This window comes from Manis javanica, chromosome 2 (genome assembly GCF_040802235.1).
Source record: "Manis javanica isolate MJ-LG chromosome 2, MJ_LKY, whole genome shotgun sequence".
Lineage (NCBI taxonomy): Eukaryota > Metazoa > Chordata > Mammalia > Pholidota > Manidae > Manis > Manis javanica.
This window is the reverse complement of record NC_133157.1, coordinates 110,013,313-110,027,188: the sequence shown is the minus strand read 5'-3', so window position 1 is coordinate 110,027,188 and position 13,876 is coordinate 110,013,313. Positions and strand designations below refer to the sequence as shown.

Sequence of the window (13,876 nt, the reverse complement as noted above, 5' to 3'; positions counted from 1 at the left end):
ACTGTGAAGAACTAGTTTGTATAGTTAGGAAAATTAAGCCTGGAAGTAGATAGATCTCATTTTAAATCTTGGCTTTGCCAGTTGCTAGCTATACATGTCTGTGCACTTTGTAAGTGATTGAGTTGTCTGTGCTGTGTTAAATGAGATCATGTATATAAATCACAAAGTACAAAGCATGAAATACAGTTAAGAGCTTAGTAAAATTTATCTTTCACAAGCATCATCAACATTCTCATCATCAGTGTTCTTCCTCATTTAAAAAATTTTTGTTTATTGGATAAATTTGACATGTAGCAGTGTATAAATTTAAGGTATACAGTGTGTTACTTTGCAACATTTATGTATTGTAACATAGTTGCCATTGCAATATTTATCACATTTGTACAATATTATTCTCTATATTCAATAAACTATATATTTGATCTCTATGGATTACTTAATACTCATTACAAGTTTGTGCCCTTTTTAACTATTAATCTTATCCCCTTACCTCCATTCCCTGGTAACCATCATTTTAGTTAAGTTTTTTTTTAGTTTTTTTTACTGGTTTGACTCTTTTAGATTTTATATGTAAGTGAAATCATACAGTATTGTTAGTCTCTGACATATCTCACATAGCATAATGTGCTCAAGGTCCATTTCTCCTTTCTCATGGCTGAATAATATTCCATTACTCCAAAGAATAATCCATCTTTTTTATCTATTTGATCTGTTTGTTATCTGTTTCACTGTCTTAGCTATTGTGATAATGCTGTGATAAATATGGAAATCTAAATGTGTCATCAAACTCCTCTTTTCATTTCCGTTGTGTATATACCCTGTAGTGGAATTGCTGGGTCATATAGTAAATCTATTTTTAAATTTTTGAAGAACCTCCATGTTGTGTTCCATAGTGGTTAGACTAATTTACATTCCCACCAACAGTGTATAAGGGTTCCCTTTCACCACATCTTCACCAGCTCCTGTTGTCTCTTGCCTTCTTGTTCATAATCTGTGCTTCTTTTGAATAGTCATCGTGTCTTTACATACTGGGTTGTAAATCAGTGTGAGGTCATAGTGCTATACTGGCCAGGTGGACCCAGGTCAAGTGGGCCTTGGAAAGGTGGAGATTCAGAGCAAAGGTTTATGGTGCTGCTTGACTCAGAGAAGGAGTAGACCAAGTGTGCCTCCAGAAGCCCAGCTGTGAAGTAACTGAAACCAGAGGCAGGGTTACAGGCAGTGAGCATGGCATACTGGCCTTTTCCCACAAACAGGAGTGACCATGAGTGACATTGTCCATCTCCCTACATATGCTTAGCATATTTCCATTGATGAACATTTTTAGCTCCAACATAAGCATACTATTTTGCTATTTAGCCCTCTCTTACTTTTAATTTCTTCTTTTGGAAAATAAGGATAATTCAGTTTCACTTACTTCATGGGACTTAATCAGCTAATAAATATAAAGTATTCTAACCACATAATGGTATATAGACAGTACATAATATTATTAATAGGCAGAATGTAATTACCTTGATTGGTATTTTTCCAGAATATAGAGTGAATACACATTCCTACCTAGTATGAAAACTCTTCTACAGCCATTAATCATTGACGGTGGAATGTCAATGGCAAATCTAGAAAGCTGCCAAATGCCAGTATAACTAAGTTGGTATTTAACACTTTTCACATAAAAATTCTTCAGAAAGAAATAAACTTCCTTCAATATTTATTGTCTTATTTACTCCAAAACTGCAGTCACTCTGATAAATGGAGTAATAGTTTCTAGTGTCACTGTGGCGGTGAAATGCATTTTAGTGTCTTGTTGCTGTAATTTAATTCATTTCATCACTTCTGTTTGTAAATCACAGATTTGTTTGATAGACAAAGTGCTGGTGAGAAATGCTCTCCTTTTGCCAACACAAATAACCTGTATTTTAGGACGAGTGACTACATGTGCACAGGCTCCAGATCGCCCACGCCCTCTGTGGTTTGGGGGCATGACATTTGTTAATTTTCAAGCACAAAAAGTTACAGATCGAAAGTCTCAGTTTAATAATACTTTCTTAAGATATTAAGTGATTGTTCTTTTAGTTTATTTACTAGGAAGTCTGGTACCTAAATTGAAGTCCACTTTTAAAAACTGTGCAGAATTTCATGGCCTTATGTTTTTGAGTGAATTAGTAAATAAAATGAAGTGATATTATTAACTTAGAGAGAGGAGGAAGCGTCTGATAGCTATATGTTAAGAAGACATGGTTCTTACTACAGTCCCTTTTTGCCTAGTTATATCTGGACACTAAAAAAATCTTTTAGACATAAGTATGCATGAGGCATAAACTGTGCCTCTCAGTCCTATGCGGGCAGGCATGGCAATAACCCACCCGAGAGGTGCCTATAGTGCCATAACAGAGCTGCAAAAGCATGGGGCTTTGAGCCCATAAAATTCCAACTGTGCCATAGTAAGAGATGATTTAATGTGTTACTGAATCGAATTCAGAAGTCAATCTGAAATATCTGGCAACTATTTTTTTATTATGATATTACCATCACCCTGATGTTCATTATTTTTGCATTTTCTGTTTTAGAGACGCCCAAGCAGATGGCCTGCAATGAAGTTTCGAAGAGGTTCTGGCCATCCTGCCTATGCAGAAGTTGAACCAGTTGGAGAGAAAGAAGGTTTTATTGTATCAGAGCAGTGCTAAAATTTCTAGAACGGAACAGCACCAGTGCTGGCTTACAGGTGTTAAGACTAAAATTTTGCCTATACCTTTCAGACAAACAAACACACACACACAAAGGAGCCCTAAGCTGCTGTAGCCCAAAGGAGACAAGATTTCTGGACAACCCTAGCCCAGGAAGGGTAAAAGAAACACTAGATTTATACAAGAGACCACTTACCACTGAATATAGGATTCCCTAGTGGAATGACATCTAAAGTTCACTCCGAACATCTCCTGTGGACTGATCAGAAGTATGGCAAGATTACAACGCTGTTGGCTTAGGTGCAGGGTTGCAAAGCGATCAAGAAAAAAAAATAAAGCTTTAGTTCATAAGGGATCTACTACCTTTGGCTCAGATATTATCTCTGATGTCTCAAAGATAACTGTGTTTCAAAGCCTGAGCCCTTTCACTCAAAAGAGCAATGATGAATGTTTCAAGATTGCTAAGAAAAGTAACTCATGCGGGAGCAAAAGCAAACACAAAATAAGAGATTTTCTGTCTTTTCATCAGATGTGGGGCAAAAGGATTTTGTTTTTTGGGTCTAGATCCACTTGTTGCAGCAAGTTTCTTACTTTACAGGATGGGTCTTTTATCTGTACAGGAGGTTCAAACCATGCCTCCATCTTCTGGGTTTATGAGTGCCCTTTCCCTGAACTGTGATAGAATCACCAAACTTTGCGCTAAGGATTAAGAAAGAGGGAATGGCGAGTGAGGTTTTTGATTCTCCCACCTCAGAATAAAACACATGATTTGTTTTAAGAAGCTTTGCCTCCATTTCCCAACTGTGAAGTCCTATGAAGCCACAGTTGCTCCTGGCTGAAGGAAACAAAAGGGAACTATACAAAGTTCCTTAATCATTTTTGAAGCAAAAATGTTAAGGGATTCTAAACAGAAGAGGGTTTTTTCTGTTTTTTTTTTCTTTAATTTCTGACCGTTTCAGTACTAAAGGCCCATATCATTGTCAATTCCTGTCTGAGAAGCCATTCAGTCAGCATATCCCTGGCAATCAAAAGAACGAAAGGACTCTGCTGAATCATACAGTAATTTTCTTTAAAGCACATAGTAGTTACATAAATATATATATAAATATATTTTTGTTTATAACTAACACAAGGCAGGCTCTTGTGACTATGAGAGTGCATTTTGTCATCAAGACAAAACAAATGCAGGATGCAATGCTGCATACTTCCATAGAGTTGTAAAATAATCCTTAATATTAGAATATTTTTTATGTCACTCAGCAAAAGTGGCTCACTTAGTTGCAGCACCAGTTGCTTTCCTGCCTATTTGAGCCACTTTTGTTCATATCAACCCCTTCCTTCCCTGGCTAAATAAGGCAGATGCAGAAAGGTCCTTATGTGAATCTGTCATCTGCCATGTACTCACAATCCAATTTCAAAACTTCCCCAAGAATAAAGAAAGAAAAGGCCTCTCTCCAGGAGGAAAGTGGTTAATATGTATACTGAGCTCCTAAGGTTTAAATACAGGTACTGTGTGTACAACTTCATCAACATCTTGACCCATGAAACTTACATCATGTGCTGAGAAGCTGCTTGTTCTTGCAGGGTACAGTGTCCCCCATTTGCAGATTCAGGTACCAGGGAGCAGAGATGTCTCATACACGCACTTTACTAACAGCATCTGTACACAGTGTCTACACTAAACGACATCAGTCCACTAACAGAGCACTCTATTTTTTCTTCACATTTGTCTGATGTAAACTCATTCCATTTTTCATCACGTATATTTTGCTTTTACATTTTTAAGTACCTGGTGAGGTTGATAATTTTTTTCCTAACACACTTAGTTAATAATTGCAAAAAATTGAAAAGGTGGTTGAAGGATGTGATGACAGTCTCTCTGCTGTAGCTACATTCAGTTTATATGAGATATCCCTACCTACTTCTTGTGGAGTAGGTTTAGTCAGACAGCAATAACCAAATGACTTGCCAGTGTAACTGGTGCAACTGGTATTCTACAGACATAAGGACCGCATGGACGATTCCTTTTAGGATAAGGTGGTGCTCATTGCACTAGCTTTTATTGTACGCATGGCTTTAGCTGTTGATTGACAGTATGTAAACCCTCATATATGTCCAACTCCTTACACAGTTCTTTGAAATAGTAATGTTTTCTTTATTCCCTTCAGAGCTCATCTTCCATCTTCAAAAGAATTGACAATTCTGTAAAAAAACATAAAACACTGTTCAGTGAACTAAAGCATTGGAGGAATATGAGAAAAATTTTGGAAGTAAAAAGGCTGCTGAGTTATGGGAAAACTTTTTAACACAAGTAGGAGTTAAAGGTGGTAAGAAGTTTCTATTGTCTATGAATCTTTTAGTGGGAAAGGGAAAGGCTGGCAGAATCCATTTTTTCATGAAACTTTCATTCTTTTATATACTTCTGGTTCTTGGCATCCATTTACTACGAAAGAAGAGCAAACACAGTTTCTGGAAATTCAGAGCAGATGCTGATGTTTTGGACTTTATATATATTATGTATTAGAAAGGGTACATCTGTGCATTACTTAATATACTATGAACATAGAGAATAACCATAACAATTTTAAAAATTAAGAATAGCAAAGGAACACATAACAGAGAAATCAGCTAAGTGATATTACAGAGGAAGTTAGTTATTTCATCTTAATTATTTGTAAAAATAATATTCAGTGATTAGGTAAAGCTATTAAAAGTCAAGAAAAATATCTTAAGCCAACAAATGGCATTGACCACAAAGGTGGTTTGTTTATGAAAGGTTTGGACTTCAAGATATGCTGACAAATAGGAAACCAAAGATAAATAATAAAGTACAACTCACCCCCAATTATTATTTTAGTTTGAGATACCTAGGGCATTTTCTGATCTCTCTCAAATGTAGGTTCTAGACCTGTGTTGTGCAGTATTATATCCATTAGCCAAATTTGAATTTATATTAATTAAAACCAAACAAAAATAAAAATTCAATTCTTCAGTCACACAAGCCACATTTCAATTGCAGACAGCCACCTGCAGCTTGGGGCTTCCATCTGGGACAACCCAGAACATCCCCATCATCACAGAGAACTATTACACAGTGCAGAAGAGGTCTTTCCCTTTGATTCCCTCTTCTTCAAGCAAAAGGGGGAGGAAGAAAAAGAGAAGATTTGGTAGTTCTTGAGCATATCAACGTGTTTTTTATCTCAGTGAGGCAGCATGGAGTAATGAAAACAGTATCAGCAGACACAGCCTCGAGTCTCCGCTATGCTGTCTTCAGAAATTCACTTTCACCCCCACCTATCCACATTACAATTTGAGAATATAAAAATGGTTTTGTCCTGTCTTCCTTAAAGATTATTATTCAGATTGACTATGTGTACAATTGTGCAGACTTAGAAACTTATGTCAGTGGAACCCATATAAAGCACATCTACAGGACCAGTACCAGCACAAATTTTCATTCAGAGGAAGAAGAGTCCATCAATCCTAAAAGCATTCAAAAGCTATCAAATCAATACATTTCTTGAGAAAATGCCAAAGGAGAATACATTCAAAACTCACAGCAAAATTGCTTAAATTCCTTTTTTCCCATCTTACCATTTCCTCTATGTGACATCTGTTTCAGCTGTCTCTCCTCTCATGACAAAGTCCCTTGTGTGCATTCTTCAAATCGCTTAGTTTTTAATTATGTAGGCTTAGTTCTTTATTATGTAGTTTCTGTGGATTCCCTAGTTTACTCTTCACAGCAAAGGAAGGCCCAGGATCTGTCCAGCAGGCTTCTCTTTAGAAGGAAATACATCAAACACAAATAATTTTCGCTATTTATTTTATCCCTGTAACACAAATGTAAGGAGCTGTCACATTCAAGTATTAAAATATGTGGAATTTAATTTCAAATGTAAAAATTTGCAAATGTAACCAATGTAAAAGGAGTTCAATCACTTTAAATTATACTAATATTCAGATAATATATATTCTCAGATTAGTATAATTTACTAGGTGTGGAGAAAAAATTCTTAAGTTATTTCCTCTTCGGGGGGAATATAAATTTGGTAATGCCCTGGCAGCTATTGCCATTTGAGAAAAAGTTTTGCTAGAATCCATTCCATGATAAGAAATTATTATTTAAATCAGACTAACTGAACAATAGATCCTGTGATTATGGTTCTTCCTCCTGTGAAATGTAATCTGGTATTGTATGTCTTCAGGCACTTTTCTATTTTATTACAACAGGCTTACTAGTTCCCAAAGACTGCTCTTGCTTTTACTTAACCACCCGCACCCTTTGGCATCGGCATCCGTGCACCAGGATCATGGGAGGCCATCTCACCCAACCTCTTCATTTTGCAGATCAGAAAATAAGAGGTCCAGAGAGATGTAGTAATTTTGCCAGTGTCAGAACTGGGTCTTGAACTTTAAACTCCTAACTGGTAATTTTTTTTTGTTCCAACTCTCCTTGCTTGCACTCCTTCATTAACCATAAAGGCCAACCAAGCAATTTAGGAGGCACAGTCCATCTAAAGGCTGACTTTATCTGCTGTATCAACTATCTGCTCAGTCCAATAATCTGGAGCATTGGACCAATCTTGCTCTATTATGATGCCTTCTTAAGAATGGTGCCATTTTTATAACAACTAATGATTCCATTTGTAGCTAATACTTGATTTGGTTTTGTATGTCCCTTTCCTCACCCCACCTGGGGCCATCTAAGTTAACAATACTAGTTACCTTCATCATTTAAAATTGTTCTGCCTTTGTTTCATTTCTTCCCAAATGTACCTGAAAACTAATAATCTTCATGGCATATTTTCCTACAGCGTGTGTGATCACAATTTTTATTTTCTTTTTAAATGATTTGAACATTTTTTCCCTAAGAAGGTTTTCTGATCAAGTATTATGAGACCTGTGGCATTCACTATTATATATTCACACTACCTTGTTTTGTAAAGCACTTTACGTTTTATAGAGCACTTTGATTCATCCCTTTATGTGTTCAGTCGCTCAACTGCTTGGTTCACTTAATACTACTGAGCACCTACTGGAACCCAGTTCCTATGCTAGATCTTGTGACACATAGAAATATATGCAAATAGTGAGAAATCAGGCATGTCAACTGTTAACTGTAAAGTAAAAAGATCCTCAAGCACAACCTTGCAAGTAGGTAGGATCAATATCACTCTATCTAATTCCCAATTCCTAGTTTCTATTCTACTTAGATAAGGAACTATCAAATATTTGCCTGAAGGATGTATCTGAAAAATGATACCTCATTGCACATCTATACTATTTGCTCTATTACAAATGATCTATTAATTCCATTTATGAGAAGGAAAGTTACCCATCCAAAGTTGTCCCAGACCCAGGAGGGCTTTCCAGGTCACTTGAATTCTTTCTGACCAAATATAATAGTTTACCTTCTTGCTCCAGTATTTCTGATGTGACTGTTTGAATTACCAACATCATAGTTTTAAGGTATTCCAGCAACACCAGTGTATCAAAGAAGCATTTGCACTTTAGGTATGCATGAGTGTTTATGTTATTCACTAGACTGTCTCAGGTTTCCTCAGCCTCAGCACTATCGACATTTTGGGCTCCGTAATTCTTTGTGCAAGGGAAGTGGGTGTTGGGGGGGCATAGTTCTGTGCTTTGTAGGGCATTTGGCAGCTTCCAGGGCTTGTATTGACCAAGTGACATTAGTGCATATGCACCACACATACGCACCAGCTGTGGCAACTAAAGATGGCTCCAGGCATTGCCAAATGTCCCCTGGGGTGGGAATATAAAAACTACTGGATTATCTAGTGAGCAAAATATATCAGGAGAAAAAAAAGAGAAACATTTCTCTGTCTCTTGTCCTTAATCTTCACCATAGAGAGGTTTATATTCACAATAAGCTGTGGAATCATAAACTCTTGAGTTAGAAGGCACCATTGAAGGCACTAGTTCAACCACAACCCAACATCGTCCTTACCTATTTCCCCATTAGTTTCACAGATTAAAGATCTGAAGATTGGTCATCTCTGCAACCCTGGGAATTAACTTACAGCTAGACAGAAAAAGCTGTTTGGTGTCCTTTGCACTGTAGCAGCCGCTGCTGTGAGTTCGCTTCTGTGTGGGCGCTCGCAGTCATACAACTTCACTGCTTCAGACTTTGAGTTTGTTTTCTCTTGGTCATTTCAGACATCTGCAAATCTTGTTCCTTCACTTTTGCCTTCAAAATATGCATCAAAGTTGGAGTTTGGTACATCTAATTTTAAGTATATCTGGATGAGCTTTCTCTTTCTGGTATTCATTTTTTATTGTCCCTCTTTGAGGGAAAAAAACCCACTTGGCTGTCCCAAGTAATCAAAAGTTGGAAATTTCATTGTTGGAATATTTAAATCTGTCAAGCCAAAGTTTTACTGATTTGATGTGCCTTATATCAGTTTTCCTGTAGGGTCATTGATTTCCTATGGGTAACTGAACCAGGTCAGTTTGTACTGTATCTAGTTTGCACCACTTGGAAAACTTGGTGATGTTAAACAGACAATCTCTTAAGAATATTCCTAGAAATAACAAATCCCCAACTGGAATATCAGGCCTTCCTTTATTCCTTTGCTAACAGACCAGCCCAGACTTTGAAAGCATTCATAATTATTTACTACAATTTGCTACTGTGGGTACACAACTAGAAAGCTTGATTACAAATCTGACGATAGAATATTGACAAGCACACCCAGCATGAGCTCTCATACGACAATCATGGAAATCAGAAAACTCTAACCTAGGGGATCATCAAGTGTGTATATAATTTTCTATACTGCAATTGTTACGTCAGACAATATGGTATTTCTTTGACGTTTTGACTAAGTTGATCTTCTAATTTCAACTTAAATTATAACACATCTGGCTAATTATGTCTGACATAACTGAAACCATCAAGTGCCCAGTGCTTTCAGAAAGAAGTAAGATGATACTTACTCAAGTAGAATTACATAATTTCTTAAATCTATCTCCATAACAAGTTTATAAACGACATCATCATTGGTTTCTAAATAATACATTTATTTTGAATGCCCAAATGTCTGGAAAAATAAAATGCTCAAAATTTATTATAAGTGAATTTCTAGATCACTCTGATTCTGAAATACTATCTTGCTTTAAATCCAGAATAAAAGGCTGGACAAAATTAATGCAAATTGTATGCTGGTACTCATTTTTCTAATTTCTAAAACATCCTAATATTTGAGAATTACTAAAAAAAAAAGCTCTACTAATGGAGTAAAGCAAAAACATTTTAACTTGGCAGACAATGTTATATTCATTTTCATTCTGGTTGAAAAATCTCAGTGACTTCTCTCCTTCCCCGCTAGAGTGTTGATTTTTAAAAACAGTCTCTCTTTTCCCTAGCACTACGAAAAACACATATTGACGTCCAAAGTATCACTTACTGATCATGTAGCTACAAACCTTTTCTGCCTATTGGACAGATTCAATGCTTGAAACTAAGTTTAGAAGTTTGCTGTGGTGAGAGCACATAGAAGTGGGTGGATGGAGATGGTTCATGGAAAAAATCAAGATCAAAATATGCAGATTTTTCAACCTCTTCAGAGTAGTGTGCAAATAAATATTCAATGAGGATCAGCTCAAATTTAGGTCATTCAGACATTCAGACACTGAGGCACAGAGCCTGTAAGTCATGCTAATAAACATGTGACACACAGAACGTAAAGGATGTCCCCAGTTAACCTAAAACTCAGCCAGCGTTCACCTGTACCTCTCCTAGGGCACCAATCCTTACTAAAATCACAGTTCCTTGCTCTCTGGAACTGGGTTACTTTTGGTCAGGTAATGAGCAGCATGAGACTCTGTTCATCTCCCTCTGGTTCACAAGGCATGTCCTTGGTTTCCTTATACCAGGGACCATGAGACAGATGACCCCACACAGGCAATAAAGTATATTAAAAATGAAAAGCATTTTCCTGAAGACAAGAAAAGAAAGGGCACCTTTGAGTTGTGGGCCCATAGCTGGATGTCTGGGAAGTTTGTCTCAGGACGTGGACTCAAGTGCTAGTGTCCAGACATTGTGATCAAGTCTAAGCAACCATTGTAAAGGTGGTTTGAGCAAACACATACTCAGACTGTCATATTTATAGCAGGGAAATAAAAACTCAGTTAAGTGTCCTCCACCAAGCTACTCTGAAAACACCATCAAGTGAAATCAGAGCTTCCCTTGCTAAAAAATGTTAAAATTTTAAGGAAGTGAATTAAGTTTCTTTAGACACAGACATCTTGTATATATTGTAATCAAATCTCAGAGCCCTAGCTGAGAAGGAAAAAGTCTTTTCATAGGTTGGTCAAAACAAATCTCTCATTTGTCTCATTTGAGGCATTTGGACAGTGCCTGGGAAGTACATTATTTTCAGGGGGAAAAAAGAGACAGCCTTTTTTGCATGCCAGCTGGGATCATGGGAACTTCCAATGCCAGGAATTTACTACTGTTTCTGGTAATTCTGCTTGTAGTCATTTGAAATGTCGAAGTGTGAAAGGAGAAGAAATCGGGCACCCCGGGGGCTGTCTGTGTTTTATGCCAGTTGCACCAGCTCACAGAATATTTGTAAATGCATTTCGAAGTGGGTATAATTGTACCCTTTGTCAGAATCACAGAGCTCACTGTGGTGCTCCTAAAGAGAACAGTGGAGGAAAATGTGACCCTCTAAACCCGGTCAGCCCCAATCAATGGGCCAGCCAGAGGGGTGAGCAGAGCACACTGTGTTTGTTTCTCACTGTTTTCCAAAGCCCTGTGAGTCAGATGGAGGATGTGCCGTCCAGGTGAAGGTTACTTCTGCAGAAGTTTTCCAAAACTCCATTTAAAACAGTGCTTGGAAAACTAAGCTTTCTGAATTCATTCCAGTCCTCTGGCCATCATTCCTATTTCCTTTGCCATATCAATGAAACATTCCAAGGCCACGTTCTTTCATGATAGAATAACGTCCTCATACTCCATGGTGACCTCATGCTTGATTTACCTGAACCTGCAAATGTAAATAGGATTGTAAATGGATTTGCACTAATGGTGTCTGATAGCAGAAGAGGTGTGTCCTTTATTGAAATCCATTAATTTCAGTAATTCAGATGCTATATACTCCTGCAAGCTTTGTGATTATTTTCACTGTAAGATTAATTAGCTAAGTTTGAATGTATTTCCCTTACAGCCATTAATTTGCCACCTATCTTTCACCTGGAGATCATTATGATCGCAATAACTCCTTAATGTTTTCTGCACACAGCTTCTTAAATCCAGTTTTTCTGCAATCCTTCTGGTTCTGCTTACAGTATGTGGGAAATCTTTATTTTTTTTCCTAGTAATAATTTTGTAAGAAAGCCAGTGTGTTGACTGCCATAGTGACACAATTCATCTCTAAAGGTCTGGAAGCTGGTGGCGACCCAATGTTATTTGTGTTCTATCTGTTGATTGTTATTTTCAGAATTAAATCATGTGTTTTCCACTTTCAAGTGAAGTCAACAAAATTGGGGTATAGAAGGGAAGAAGGGAGCAATTTGTGTAATACTGCTGTCATATTTGACTACATATTAAAAACAATAAATGATCATTTTGTTTTAATTTCTTAAGTAGTTTCACCCTCGTCTTTCAACATATAGTCATTTCCTTTCCACCATTAATTGTTGAAATATTTTACCTGTCATAGAAGAAAATCTCTGTGCAGTATCCAGAGCCACAAGCTAATGACATCATAAAAAATCCTCTTGCTTTGAAACCTGCCCTAGTGTGGGGACTGATACGAAGTAAAGTGAGCTGTAAAAAACAAAGGATCTACAATGTCACAGCACACTGCAGAGTGCAGACCTGGTCCCCACCCCCACCCCACAGAGCCTGATTTGGAGGTCCTCTGTATCAGCCAGGTGGGATTTTAGCTGCCAGCTTAAGACCTAGAGCTGGAGTAAGTCACAGGACAGCTCTTCCCTCTGTCCCAGTCTTGGTTCATGAACTCCAGTGGCCTTCTAAATGAGTTACTGGAGGTTCTCATTACCCAACTCCTTTCCCCAAACTGGAAATGATTGTACCTATTTCTCAGGGGTATTTGGATATGTGCCTCAGCTAATTCATGTAGAATGATGTGAGATGTTTTGAATTCCAAATATTCTCCCCTGTTTCTTTATCAACCACTCTTGGACTGTCCTTTTAACAGCACCAGGTATGCATGGGCCTGAACCCAGGACCAGAAAGTAAGTGTGGAAACCTGTCGGAAATTCCAATCAGTGGTATTTCTGGAGCAATTGCTCTGTGCAACACAGTAATGATTTTTAAAATCTTACTTCTGTATGGATCTTTTATTGTTGTCATTTGTCTCCATATTTTGCTTGATATCTGTTTTTATTTGGTCATTGATCCATTATTTAGGAGCATGTTACTAAGCCTCCATGGTTTGTGGGCTTTTTCATTTCCTTTGTGTAATTTATTTCTAGATTCATATCTTTGTGGTCTGAGAAACTGGTTGGTACAATTTCAATCTTTTGGAATTTACTGAGGCTCTTTTGTGGCCTAGTATATGATCTATTCTTGAAAATGTTCCATGTGCACTTGAGAAGCATGTGTATCCTGTTGCTTTTGGATGGAGTGTCCTGTAGATGTCCATTAGGTCCATCTGTTCTACTACATTGTTCAGTGCCTCTGTCTATTTATTTATTTTCTGTCTGGTTGATCTGGCCTTTGTAGTGAGTGGTGGGTTGAATTTTCCTAAAATGAATGCATTGCATTCTATTTCCCTCTTTAATTCTGTTAGTATTTGTTTCACATATGTAGGTGATCCTGTGTTGGGTGCATAGATATTTATAATAATTATATCCTCTTGTTGGACCAATCCCTTTATCATTATGTAATATCCTTCTTTGTCTCTTGTTAATTTCTTTGTTTTGAAGTGTATTTTGTCTGATACAAGTACTGCAACTCCTGCTTTTTTTCTCCATATTAGTTGCATGAAAAATCTTTTTCCATCCCTTTACTTTCAGTCTGTGTATGTCTTCGGGTTTGAAGTGAGTCTCCTGTAGGCAGCATATAGTTGGGTCTTGTTTTTTTTATCCATTCAGTGACTCTACATCTTTTGGTTAGTACATTCAGACCATTTGCATTTAGGGTGATTATCGATAGGTATGTACTTATTGCCATTGCAGACTTCAGATTCATGGTTACCAAA

General features: G+C 37.2%; 1 protein-coding gene across 3 annotated transcripts in view; it reads left to right on the top strand.

The window, feature by feature from the left end:
• The window catches only part of PLXDC2 (plexin domain containing 2), a 786,648-nt gene extending 774,355 nt beyond the window's left edge, over positions 1–12,293 (top strand). For all 3 annotated transcript variants that reach the window (XM_073229113.1, XM_073229114.1, XM_073229115.1), the window contains one exon: positions 2,568–12,293. In XM_073229113.1, coding sequence (XP_073085214.1) covers positions 2,568–2,684 — 117 coding nt within the window. In that variant the 3' untranslated portion in view covers positions 2,685–12,293. The remainder of the gene's footprint in view (positions 1–2,567) is intronic.
• The last annotated feature ends 1,583 nt before the right edge of the window (positions 12,294–13,876 follow it).